The sequence below is a fragment of the Oncorhynchus gorbuscha genome, linkage group LG25, assembly GCF_021184085.1.
Source record: "Oncorhynchus gorbuscha isolate QuinsamMale2020 ecotype Even-year linkage group LG25, OgorEven_v1.0, whole genome shotgun sequence".
In the NCBI taxonomy this organism is placed as follows: Eukaryota; Metazoa; Chordata; class Actinopteri; order Salmoniformes; family Salmonidae; genus Oncorhynchus; species Oncorhynchus gorbuscha.
Window position 1 is genome coordinate 161,247 of NC_060197.1, and position 13,913 is coordinate 175,159.

Here is a 13,913-nt window from a genome sequence, read left to right on the forward strand (position 1 = left end):
TGTGCCATTCAGAGGATGACTGCCTTTGAACAGGGACTGGTAGTAGGTGCCAGGCGCACCGGTTCATGACAAGAATTGCAATGCTCCCGGGTAAGACAGGGAGAGTGAGGAGACAGAAGCCTAGAGGTTTAGACGCCGGGTAACACCTGCTCTGGCCTGAACTCCCACCACCTCTGAACCCCAGTCACCCCCCACCCCAAAGGTCACTCAGCCCTAACCACCAAGTCAAACAGTGACTGACATGGAGGGATCAGACACAGAGACTTACTAATGCGCGCACACTCCATTCTGTAGACTGTGTGTGTAGGTCTGTGTCTGACACGGAGTTGAGATCAGGTTTCCTCTCAACATCTCCAGATGGGATGATGAACCTGACATCCCAACAGATCACACACACACACACACACACACACGCACGCACGCACACACGCACGCACGCACACACGCACACACGCACACACGCACACACGCACACACGCACACACACACGCACGCACGCACGCACGCACGCACACGCACACACACACACACGCACGCACACACGTATAGAGTGCAGACGGCATTGTGAAGCAGTCTCGTTGCTGGTAGTATTAGATTTGTAGTCGTCCACTGAACCGGAGCAGCACAGCGGACTGATGACATGTCTGAGAGGAAGGGAAGAGAGGAGGATACAAGTGTGAGGAGTGTTCCCTTTCTCCCTTTCCATCTCTCTCTCTGGGTGGGTTTCGCCATCTCTTCGTCTGCCAGGTGCGTTGTCGCCAGGGAGACAAGATGACTGTGGCTCCGTCGCTGAAGAACAGTCGTTCTTCTGATGTCACTTACATAGAAATACACAACACAGAGACTATACAATAGGGAGTCTCTTTCACACACACATCCTCTCTTTCACATTTAATATTGAGAGACACATTCAACGACAACAAGGTCAATTCCGGATTCATTCTTTAATTTCCTCTGATCAGACATGTCAGAAGTGATTGTGACACAGTTGGGATGAAAACAAAACAAGTAGATGCATTACTAACACACTGGAACACACGCAACGCTCAGACACAATGGTGTGTGTGCAGGAGAGTGCACAGGGATAGAGGGATACAGTAGGGTGGATAGAAGTCATGTGATCATGTAGTTTTATATAGTGGATAGAGGGATACAGTTGGGTGGATAGAAGTCATGTGATCAAGTAGTTTATATAGTGGATAGAGGGATACAGTTGGGTGGATAGAAGTCATGTGATCATGTAGTTTATATAGTGGATAGAGGGATACAGTTGGGTGGATAGAAGTCATGTGATCAAGTAGTTTATATAGTGGATAGAGGGATACAGTAGGGTGGATAGAAGTCATGTGATCAAGTAGTTTATATAGTGGATAGAGGGATACAGTAGGGTAGATATAAGTCATGTGAGCAAGTAGTTTATATAGTGAATAGAGGGATACAGTTGGGTGGATAGAAGTCATGTGATCATGTAGTTTATATAGTGGATAGAGGGATACAGTAGTATCGGGGATAGGGCGGACTAGTGGCTTTGTAAGAGGGGTGAGCTGGTTGGGTGGTGATGGGGCGGACTAGTGGCTTTGTAAGAGGGGTGAGCTGGTTGGGTGGTGATGGGGCAGACTAGTGGCTTTGTAAGAGGGGTGAGCTGGTTGGGTGGTGATGGGGCGGACTAGTGGCTTTGTAAGAGGGGTGAGCTGGTTGGGTGGTGATGGGGCAGACTAGTGGCTTTGTAAGAGGGGTGAGCTGGTTGGGTGGTGATGGGGCAGACTAGTGGCTTTGTAAGAGGGGTGAGCTGGTTGGGTGGTGATGGGGCGGACTAGTGGCTTTGTAAGAGGGGTGAGCTGTGGGTGGTGATGGGGGACTAGTGGCTTTGTTGGGTGGTGATGGGGCGGACTAGTGGCTTTGTAAGAGGGGTGAGCTGGTTGGGTGGTGATGGGGCAGACTAGTGGCTTTGTAAGGGAGGTGAGCTGGTTGGGTGGTGATGGGGTGGACTAGTGGCTTTGTAAGAGGGGTGAGCTGGTTGGGTGGTGATGGGGCAGACTAGTGGCTTTGTAAGAGGGGTGAGCTGGTTGGGTGGTGATGGGGCGGACTAGTGGCTTTGTAAGGGAGGTGAGCTGGTTGGGTGGTGGTGCATGTTGGTAATGATAGTGGTTCAGTCTGAGGATATCTTCAGCTCTGGGCCTGCATTGGTTCTGGTGGACTCCGCCTAGGCTTAAACTCTCTGTCTCTGCATGTATTCATGCGTCTCCAACATGGCGAACAGTTGCACTTCTCCTACTGCAGCTGCGTGATGGAGCTACTGCGTGGTGGAGCTACTGCACTGTACTCTTTAGGAAGTGCTACCGTTGTCCTCCTCCCTCTTGGTAGTAGAGATAGACATGCAGTGGAGTGGGGTGGGGGAGAAGGGGTGTAGGTACTGTAGGTGGGATCTTACGAAGGAGTAACGGGTTTGGGGGTCAGTGGGGGAGAAGGGTGTTGGGCTAAGGGGTGTCCATCTCTCTCAGGGTTGTCTGGTTGTCTTGTGTTCCTGGTTCTGGTCAGGTTGCGGTTCTGTTTCTACCTCGAGTCGGGGTTGCGATCTCTGGTGCTTCCTCTCCTCTCCTCTCATTTGCAGTCGATAAAGGGTTGATAAACCGTAATGCCACAGCACCTCACTCTTAGCCCCCAGTCCTCAACTTGTTCTGGAACAACAGGATAAAAAGAGAGAGAATGTGAGAGAGGGGAGGAGGGAGGTAGAGAGAGAGAAGGGAGGAGGGAGGTAGAGAGAGAAGGGAGGAGGGAGGTAGAGAGAGAAGGGAGGAGGGAGGTAGAGAGAGAGGGGAGGAGGGAGGTAGAGAGAGAGGGGAGGAGGGAGGTAGAGAGAGAGGGGAGGAGGGAGGTAGAGAGAGAGGGGAGGAGGGAGGTAGAGAGAGAAGGGAGGAGGGAGGTAGAGAGAGAAGGGAGGAGGGAGGTAGAGAGAGAGGGGAGGAGGGAGGTAGAGAGAGAGAGGGGAGGAGGGAGGTAGAGAGAGAGAGGGAGGAGGGAGGAGAGAGAGAGAGAGAGGGGAGGAGGGAGGTAGAGAGAGAGAGGGGAGGAGGGAGGTAGAGAGAGAGAGGGGAGGAGGGAGGTAGAGAGAGAGAGGGGAGGAGGGAGGTAGAGAGAGAGAGGGGAGGAGGGAGGTAGAGAGAGAGAGGGGAGGAGGGAGGTAGAGAGAGAGGGGGAGGGAGGTAGAGAGAGAGAGGGGGGAGGAGGGAGAGAGAGAGGGAGGAGGGAGGTAGAGAGAGAGGGAAGGATGGAGGTAGAGAGAGAGGGGAGGAGGGAGGTAGAGAGAGAGGGGAGGAGGGAGGTAGAGAGAGAGGGAGGAGGGAGGTAGAGAGAGAGAGGGAGAGAGGAGGAGGGAGGTAGAGAGAGGAGGGGAGGGAGGTAGAGAGAGAGGGGAGGAGGGAGGTAGAGAGAGAGGAGGAGGAGGGAGGTAGAGAGAGAGGGAGGAGGGAGGTAGAGAGAGAGGGGAGGAGGGAGGTAGAGAGAGAGGGAGGAGGGAGGTAGAGAGAGAGAGAGGAGGAGGGAGGTAGAGAGAGAGAGAGGGGAGGAGGGAGGTAGAGAGAGAGAAGGGAGGAGGGAGGTAGAGAGAGAAGGGAGGAGGGAGGTAGAGAGAGAGAGGGAGGAGGGAGGTAGAGAGAGAGAAGGGGGGAGGAGAGAGAGAGAGGGAGGAGAGGGGAGGTAGAGAGAGAGGGGAGGAGGGAGGTAGAGAGAGAAGGGAGGAGGGAGGTAGAGAGAGAGGTAGAGAGGGGGAGGAGAGGGAGGTAGAGAGAGGGGGAGGAGGGAGGCAGAGAGAGAGGGGAGGAGGGAGGTAGAGAGAGAGGGGAGGAGGGAGGTAGAGAGAGAGGGGAGGAGGGAGGTAGAGAGAGAGAGGAGGAGGGAGGTAGAGAGAGAGAGGGGAGGAGGGAGGTAGAGAGAGAAGGGAGGAGGGAGGTAGAGAGAGAGAGGGGAGGAGGGAGGTAGAGAGAGAGAGGAGGAGGGAGGTAGAGAGAGAGAGGAGGAGGGAGGTAGAGAGAGAGGGGAGGAGGGAGGTAGAGAGAGAGGGGAGGAGGGAGGTAGAGAGAGAGAGGGGAGGAGGGAGGTAGAGAGAGAGAGGGGAGGAGGGAGGTAGAGAGAGAGAGGGGAGGAGGGAGGTAGAGAGAGAAGGGAGGAGGGAGGTAGAGAGAGAGGGGAGGAGGGAGGTAGAGAGAGAGGGAAGGAGGGGATTTCATATTAGTGATAACTCTTGCCACAAATCCCCAACACATCACCCTCCCGGTCAATCCCGGTCAACACATCACCCTCCCGGTCAATCAATCCCAACACATCACCCTCCCGGTCAATCCCAAAACACATCACCCTCCCGGTCAATCCCAAACACATCACCCTCCCGGTCAATCCCAACACATCACCCTCCCGGTCAATCCCAAACACATCACCCTCCCGGTCAATCCCCCCATTCACCCTCCCGGTCAACAACACATTACCCTCCCGGTCAATCCCCAACACATCACCCTCCCGGTCAATCCCCAACACATCACCCTCCCGGTCATCCCCAACACACAATCCCCATCACCCTCCCGGTCAATCCCCACACACATCACCCATCACCCCCTGTCAATCCCCAACAGAGGGAGAGAGGGAGGGGGAGGGAGAGAGGGAGGGAGGGACGGGGGGAGGGAGGGACGGGGGAGGGAGGGAGGGAGGGGAGGGAGGGAGGGACGGGGGAGGGAGGGAGGGAGGGAGGGAGAGAGGGACGGGGGGGAGGGGGGAGGGAGGGAGGGAAAGAGGGAGGGGGGAGTAGATTGATTTGTGTTCTAGATTAGATTCATCCATGTCGGTGCCTCCCTATAGCTGTTCAACAGCAAGCGGATCAATTCATTCTACACACTAGACTACACTCTATACTACCATGATACCAGTCATTACAGATGAACAACATTTACTCTACCCAACCTAACAGACAACACACTCTATACTACCATGATACCAGTCATTACAGATGAACAACATTTACTCTGTCCAACCTAACAGACAACACACTCTATACTACCATGATACCAGTCATTACAGATGAACAACATTTACTCTACCCAACCTAACAGACAACACACTCTATACTACCATGATACCAGTCATTACAGATGAACAACATTTACTCTACCCAACCTAACAGACAACACACTCTATACTACCATGATACCAGTCATTACAGATGAACAACATTTACTCTGTCCAACCTAACAGACAACACACTCTATACTACCATGATACCAGTCATTACAGATGAACAACATTTACTCTACCCAACCTAACAGACAACACACTCTATACTACCATGATACCAGTCATTACAGATGAACAACATTTACTCTGTCCAACCTAACAGACACATTTCTGAAGGCTGGGACCTTATCTAATGCTGTGATGTGACAGAACGGAGGAACTGAATAGATATGGTCAGAGACATGCTAACTGGTTTACAGCAGCATCACATCAAACATAGAACAAGCTGTTTTAAACCCTGGTTCAACTCTGTGCAAAGAACGTCAACAAGGAAGATTTATTTGAGATATTTACATGCCAAAAAGCTATAGCAGCTAGTAAGACCTCAGATCCAAGATGACTGGGGGAGGCAACCAGGCAAGAAGTGGTCATGCGGCGTGAATATGCAATGAAGAGAGAGAGTGAGAGAGATCGGCCCCCGTGATAAACGTTCTATTCATGGGCCTCTCAAAAGAGTCTTCTTCTTTATCAGTCCTTCCAGTCGCTCTATTCCCCCTCTTTCTATATAATAACCCCAGTCAGTCGCTATCTGGACCCGTTTAACATTGTGTGTATTATAAAGTGACAGGTGTGTGTGTGTGTGTGTGTGTGTGTGTGTGTGTGTGTGTGTGTGTGTGTGTGTGTGTGTGTGTGTGTGTGTGTGTGTGTGTGTGTGTGTGCGCAAGAGAGGCCATCAAGGTCTAAATATTATCGCGGGCTGATGATAAGGAATACTAGTAATTATCAGTCTCAAAGGCCTGTCTGATGACAACCCTGTAGTCTTTCCCCTCTCTTGGCCCAGTCAATACTAAGACAGATGATGTCATATTATTATTATTATTATTATTATTATTATTATTATTATTATTATTATTATTATTATTATGTGTTCAATGGTGATGGAGTGGACAATCCTATCTAGGGGTAATTCATTACGGGCTTGTTTAGTGGTTTCGTGGTCCGTTTGAACCTTGAAGAAGGTTGGGGTTTTGTGTGGAGTGTGAAGTGTCTTTTATAGCAACTGGGGCTATTTCTCAATTCATTTTCTTTCGTCGATTAGCCTACTCCCTCTCCTTGCCTCCTTCCCAAAACACGTTGGAGAAGGTCAAAGGGGAGGGACATTGGGCTTTCTCCTTCAAAAAGATTGAGAAGGATGCAATGAATCACAGAAAGATGAATTGAGACACAGATAAGAGTAGGAGCGCAGGTTGAGAGGCAGAGATTTGACCCCATCTAGGTCTTATCTGGTGCTTGATAAATTTGACCCCTCCACATAGCTTCCTGCTCGGTTACTGTGTAGCTACTCTACCGCATCTGTAAAAAAAATAACAATAATAAAAATAATGAACCATTACGACCCCAGTATCACCTCGTCTCCTATTCTTTTAACTAGGTTATATTGTCCCTCTGCAGTGGGCTGTATCACCTCTTCTCCTATTCTTTTAACTAGGTTATATTGTCCCTCTGCAGTGGGCTGTATCACCTCGTCTCCTATTCTTTTAACTAGGTTATATTGTCCCTCTGCAGTGGGCTGTATCACCTCTTCTCCTATTCTTTTAACTAGGTTATATTGTCCCTCTGCAGTGGGCTGTATCACCTCTTCTCCTATTCTTTTAACTAGGTTATATTGTCCCTCTGCAGTGGGCTGTATCACCTCGTCTCCTATTCTTTTAACTAGGTTATATTGTCCCTCTGCAGTGGGCTGTATCACCTCTTCTCCTATTCTTTTAACTAGGTTATATTGTCCCTCTGCAGTGGGCTGTATCACCTCGTCTCCTATTCTTTTAACTAGGTTATATTGTCCCTCTGCAGTGGGCTGTATCACCTCTTCTCCTATTCTTTTAACTAGGTTATATTGTCCCTCTGCAGTGGGCTGTATCACCTCGTCTCCTATTCTTTTAACTAGGTTATATTGTCCCTCTGCAGTGGGCTGTATCACCTCTTCTCCTATTCTTTTAACTAGGTTATATTGTCCCTCTGCAGTGGGCTGTATCACCTCTTCTCCTATTCTTTTAACTAGGTTATATTGTCCCTCTGCAGTGGGCTGTATCACTGTCACGCCCTGGTCGAAGTATTCTGTGTTTTCCTTCATGTATTTGGTCAGGCCAGGGTGTGACATGGGTTTTTGTATGTGGTGTGTAGCTTAGTGGGGTTGTAGCTTAGTGGGGTGTTCTAGGAAAGTCTATGGCTGTCTGAAGTGGTTCTCAATCAGAGGCAGGTGTTTATCGTTGTCTCTGATTGGGAACCATATTTAGGCAGCCATATTCTTTGGTTGTATTGTGGGTGATTGTCCTGAGTGTCTTGATGTCCTTGTTCGATGTTAGTTGACACGTATAGGCTGTTTTCGGTTTTCGTTTATTGTTTTGTAGTGTTCGTGTTTAGTCGTGTTTACGTTTTGTTTAAATAAACATGGATCGCAATCGACACGCTGCAGTTTGGTCCGACTCTCCTTCACCAAAAGAGAACCGTTACAGAATCACCCACCACAACCGGACCAAGCAGCGTGTCAACAGGCAGGAGCCGCAGGAGAGGCAACAGAGGCAGCAGCAGCAGGAGCAGCTGCAGTGGGAGAGGCTGCACTACTTGGAGAAATGGACTTGGGAGGAGATTCTAGACGGGAAAGGACCCTGGGAACAGCCTGGAGATTATTGTCGCCCCAAAGCCGAGCTGGAGGCAGCAAAAGCAGAGAGGCGGCATTATGAGGAGCTAGCACGGCAGAGCGGATGGAAGCCCGAGAGTCAGATCCAAAAATTTCTTGGGGGGGGGGGGCTCACAGGGAGTATGGCTACGCCAGGTAGGAGACCTGAGCCAACTTCCTGTGGTTACCGGGGGGCTAGAGAGACCGGGCAGGCACCGTGTTATGCAGTGGTGCGCACGGTGTCCCCAGTGCGGGTGCATAGCCCGGTGCGGTATATCCCTACTCCTCGTATCAGCCAGGCTAGAGTGGGCATCGAGCCAGGTAAGGTTGGGCAGGCTCGGTGCTCAAGAGCTCCAGTGCGCCTGCACGGTCCGGTCTATCCAGTACCACCTCCACACCCCAGCCCTCCGGTAGCAGCTCCCCGCACCAGGCTTCCTGTGCGTGTCCTCGGCCCAGTACCACCAGTGCCAGCACCATGCATCAGGCCTACAGTGCGCCTCGCCTCTCCTGCGCTGCCGGAGCCTCCCGCCTGTTCAGCGCTATCAGAGCCTTTCTCCTCTCCTGCGCTACCGGAGTCTCCCGCCTGTCCGGCGCTGCTGCCGGAGTCTCCCAGTGGGCTGTATCACCTCGTCTCCTATTCTTTTAACTAGGTTATATTGTCCCTCTGCAGTGGGCTGTATCACCTCTTCTCCTATTCTTTTAACTAGGTTATATTGTCCCTCTGCAGTGGGCTGTATTACCTCGTCTCCTATTCTTTTAACTAGGTTATATTGTCCCTCTGCAGTGGGCTGTATCACCTCTTCTCCTATTCTTTTAACTAGGTTATATTGTCCCTCTGCAGTGGGCTGTATCACCTCTTCTCCTATTCTTTTAACTAGGTTATATTGTCCCTCTGCAGTGGGCTGTATCACCTCTTCTCCTATTCTTTTAACTAGGTTATATTGTCCCTCTGCAGTGGGCTGTATCACCTCGTCTCCTATTCTTTTAACTAGGTTATATTGTCCCTCTGCAGTGGGCTGTATTACCTCTTCTCCTATTCTTTTAACTAGGTTATATTGTCCCTCTGCAGTGGGCTGTATCACCTCTTCTCCTATTCTTTTAACTAGGTTATATTGTCCCTCTGCAGTGGGCTGTATCACCTCTTCTCCTATTCTTTTAACTAGGTTATATTGTCCCTCTGCAGTGGGCTGTATCACCTCGTCTCCTATTCTTTTAACTAGGTTATATTGTCCCTCTGCAGTGGGCTGTATCACCTCGTCTCCTATTCTTTTAACTAGGTTATATTGTCCCTCTGCAGTGGGCTGTATCACCTCTTCTCCTATTCTTTTAACTAGGTTATATTGTCCCTCTGCAGTGGGCTGTATTACCTCGTCTCCTATTCTTTTAACTAGGTTATATTGTCCCTCTGCAGTGGGCTGTATCACCTCATCTCCTATTCTTTTAACTAGGTTATATTGTCCCTCTGCAGTGGGCTGTATCACCTCGTCTCCTATTCTTTTAACTAGGTTATATTGTCCCTCTGCAGTGGGCTGTATCACCTCTTCTCCTATTCTTTTAACTAGGTTATATTGTCCCTCTGCAGTGGGCTGTATTACCTCGTCTCCTATTCTTTTAACTAGGTTATATTGTCCCTCTGCAGTGGGCTGTATCACCTCTTCTCCTATTCTTTTAACTAGGTTATATTGTCCCTCTGCAGTGGGCTGTATCACCTCTTCTCCTATTCTTTTAACTAGGTTATATTGTCCCTCTGCAGTGGGCTGTATCCCCTGCTGTAGATCTCTATCAGGGCTCTGTTTCATCCCTCACCTGATGATTGTAACCGCTTTCTTACACAGATAATTCTCTACTACGAGTGTATTTTGATTGCGGGAAGCTGATCAACTCTGCGGCTTCCCATAATATTCCAGACTGATTTCCACATTTACAAGATCAGAGCAGTGAATGTGTGCGGCAGGGAACACACAGCCTTGTGGGATTCCAAAGAGGCTACAGGTAGGTAGCACTCGTACAAATGAATAATACATAGTGTTATTTACATGATGTATATCTTAAAACCTAGCCGCCCCCCGCGGGCCCAGATGTATTACTAATACCCGAGGGAGAGCAGCGGAACACACTTCTCTAGAAACTGTCAAATTGTAAAAGAAAAAATCTAATAGAAAACCTATCTGAATATAAATTGGGTTTTGTCTGACTCTACCACTGTATATTGAAAAGTGTGTGTGTGTTTACGTCTATCCTTGTGTGTTTTGTGTGTGTGTGTATGTGTTTTGTGTGTGTGTGCCATTAATATCAACGTTGAGACAATAACATTACCATATGCGTTTCTTAGAGGGCCTAAAACACGTCCACTTTCCAATGACTTGAGAGAAATAAAGAAGAACGAGAGGACAATGGTATCAGAACGGCACCGTCTGACCTGGTCGTCTGGCCTGGACCTTATTCAATTAAACACACACTTAAGCAGTGAAACAAAGCAGCCAGCGTCAGCAGGTATTATGGAAATAGACCTTTCCTCTGAACCTACAGTTTAGAGTGAGTTTTAGCAAGCGAGAAACACTATGGTCTCAAACGCAGGGGCAACCAAGAGTCTTTATTAGTGTGTGTGTGTGTGTGTGTGTGTGTGTGTGTGTGTGTGTGTGTGTGTGTGTGTGTGTGTGTGTGTGTGTGTGTGTGTGTGTGTGTGTGTGTGTGTGTGTGTGTGCGTGAGACCAGTCAAGCTATGAGAGTGTTTGTTTATTGACAGTGCTCTAAGATGCACATTTTTCAATGAGAGGGATGAAGAGAGAAAGACGTGTCTGTTTGGTCGGCAACAACCATGAAGTCATGTAGGAAGGAAATGAACTGTACTAGTGGTACTACACACAGTGACCTAAGTACATCTGGGGTTTGATGAAGCTACATGACAACTACTGGGAGAGACAGAACCTGGAACAGTACAACTTACTTTCTAATGTCTGTAGCGGTTGCCCATAGCTACTCTACTGGGAGAGACAGATCCTGGAACAGTACAACTTACTTTCTAATGTCTGTAGTGGTTGCCCATAGCGGGGCAAGATCATTATTGCCATTCTTTTCAGACAACAAAATCATGCAGCAATATGGGAATAAACAGACGCTTTCATTAGACGTAGAACTCATCCATGCTTTTCTTTTGAGACAGTAGAGATTTGTAAACAAAACAACATGTCTTATAAATGACAGTAGATGGGGATAGACACCAACAAGTTATTCATACGTGTCCCAAGGTACACACACACACACACCCTCCCACCCCGTGGGCCCACCTGTTTAGCTTGGTTGACACACTGCAGGTAGCGGGAGGCGATGGTGGAGCAGAGCAGCGTCTTCCCACTGTGTTCCTGGTAGCACTTCAGGATCTGACCCTGCAGATCAGCACACACTGGACTCACCTCAAACCGCCTGGAGGAGAAAGACTTTAGTATTTACAATCAATATCATACACTACACACATTACACATTCAAATCAATCACATCAGCCCACACATACACACCTAAACAACAATTACTGACAGGAGGAGAGAGAAGAGAGCGAGAGACACACAAAAACATGAAATTGTCCTGCCCATTCGGCCCATTCGCCATCCCACAGCAGTGGTTCATCTGGGATCAGTCAGACTGTAGAAGAGATGGGGCCAAAGGTTGATCCAGCCAATGGAAGCAACCGTCAGCGCAACAGTGACGGGCATGCCAATCCATTCATTAGAGGCTCCCCACGTCAATGGAAGGGCCAGAGGACGTGTGAATATTGGCGAGCCGTGCCATCCTGTCACCAGGATAAAGGTTCTATACCCGTCCCTCTGGAAACAGGAGATCTATGCAGGGTTTATTTTCTATGGCTCATTGTGTTCTCTTTTCTCCTCAGAAAACCCACTGGCCAAACAATGTCTAATACGGACACACCCAGAAAACCCACTGGCCAAACAATGTCTAATACGGACACACCCAGAAAACCCACTGGCCAAACAATGTATAATACGGACACACCCAGAAAACTCACTGGCCAAACAATGTCTAATACGGACACACCCAGAAAACATACTGGCCAAACAATGTATAATACGGACACACCCAGAAAACCCACTGGCCAAACAATGTCTAATACGGACACACCCAGAAAACCCACTGGCCAAACAATGTCTAATACGGACACACCCAGAAAACCCACTGGCCAAACAATGTATAATACGGACACACCCAGAAAACCCACTGGCCAAACAATGTCTAATACGGACACACCCAGAAAACCCACTGGTCAAACAATGTCTAATACGGACACACCCAGAAAACCCACTGGCCAAACCATGTCTAATACGGACACACCCAGAAAACATACTGGCCAAACAATGTCTAATACGGACACACCCAGAAAACATACTGGCCAATTAATGTCTAATACGGACACACCCAGAAAACATACTGGCCAATCAATGTCTAATACGGACACACCCAGAAAACATACTGGCCAATCAATGTCTAATACGGACACACCCAGAAAACATACTGGCCAAACAATGTCTAATACGGACACACCCAGAAAACATACTGGCCAAACAATGTCTAATACGGACACACCCAGAAAACCCACTGGCCAATCAATGTCTAATACAGACACACCCAGAAAATCAACAGGAGGACAAAAAGGAGAAAGAAAATCCCCAACAACAACAAGTACTGAGACAGGAAACCCTTCATCATAGTGATGAAGATGATGACTCTCATGGGTTTATTGAGGACAGACCTGAGAACTGAGTATCAGTATTGATTGATAGAGCCTGCATGACTTTAGGTTTCTGATTGCATTGACACACCCTCTCCTATAGCTAGCTGTCCCCTTGGTTAAGTGGACATTTACTGACTGATGATTGATTATTATACTGCAATGTTAAAGGGAAATGGCACACAAGCATTTTCACTGCACCTTTTACACCTGTAAACTGTGTACTTCACAAATAAACATTTATTTGAGGAATACAGCACCCAAATGGCTAGTCCTTACTTCTGACACCAAATAGCCATTCACACCGCGGCAACAGCTGCCGACACCGCGGCAACAGCTGCCGACACCCGGCAACAACTACCGACACCCCGGCAACAACTACCGACACCGCGGCAACAACTACCGACACCCCGGCAACAACTACCGACACCCCGGCAACAGCTACCGACACCCCGGCAACAGCTACCGACACCCCGGCAACAGCTACCGACACCGCGGAAACAGCTACCGACACCGCGGAAACAGCTACCGACACCGCGGAAACAGCTACCGACACCGCGGAAACCGCTACCGACACCGCGGCAACAGCTACCGACACCGCGGCAACCGCTACCGACACCGCGGAAACCGCTACCGACACCGCGGAAACCGCTACCGACACCGCGGAAACCGCTACCGACACCGCGGCACCACAGCTACCGACACCGCGGAAACAGCTACCGACACCGCGGAAACAGCTACCGACACCGCAGAAACAGCTACTGACACCGCAGAAACAGCTACTGACACCGCGGAAACAACTACTGACACCGTGGAAACAGCTACTGACACCGCGGAAACAGCTACTGACACACCACGGAAACAGCTACTGACACCGCTGAAACAACTATTGATACTGAGGTGTCAGTGTATCAAACATCACAAGTGCGCTAATGCTAACCAAAACGGTCTGCATAGTTCAGTACTGTTGAGCCACCAAATTGTTCCACTTTCGTGCTAGTTGTACATCGCAATGCTTATCTTAAGCTAAAGACTAGGTTCAGTCCACAAATGGTCTTTCATCACCACTGCAATGCCATATGGGTCCCAAAGCGTTAGTGCCTTTTCGCTAATCTCAGCAGCAATGACTATCAACTGCACCAATGATCTCATGCTAACAGCTAGCAGGATCTGTCTCTTGACAGTTAGCACACCCCATAAACCACCCATACATAAAAGATACACCTGCACATGTTAGGGCCATTATGCTAATGTTGGCATCATCATCCTTTAGCA

At 49.1% G+C, this 13,913-nt stretch overlaps 1 protein-coding gene across 8 annotated transcripts in view; it reads right to left on the reverse strand.

Moving 5' to 3' along the window:
• Window positions 1-1,935: 1,935 nt before the first annotated feature.
• The window catches only part of chchd3a (coiled-coil-helix-coiled-coil-helix domain containing 3a), a 121,665-nt gene continuing 109,687 nt past the window's right edge, over window positions 1,936-13,913 (reverse strand). For 6 of the 8 annotated variants that reach the window (XM_046327986.1, XM_046327985.1, XM_046327983.1 and 3 more), the window contains 3 exons: window positions 11,185-11,320; window positions 10,917-10,969; window positions 1,936-2,678 (listed from right to left, as the gene is read on the reverse strand). In XM_046327986.1, coding sequence (XP_046183942.1) covers window positions 2,669-2,678; window positions 10,917-10,969; window positions 11,185-11,320 — 199 coding nt within the window. In that variant the 3' untranslated portion in view covers window positions 1,936-2,668. The remainder of the gene's footprint in view (window positions 2,679-10,916; window positions 10,970-11,184; window positions 11,321-13,913) is intronic. The other 2 variants (XM_046327979.1, XM_046327980.1) reach the window with 1 other exon arrangement.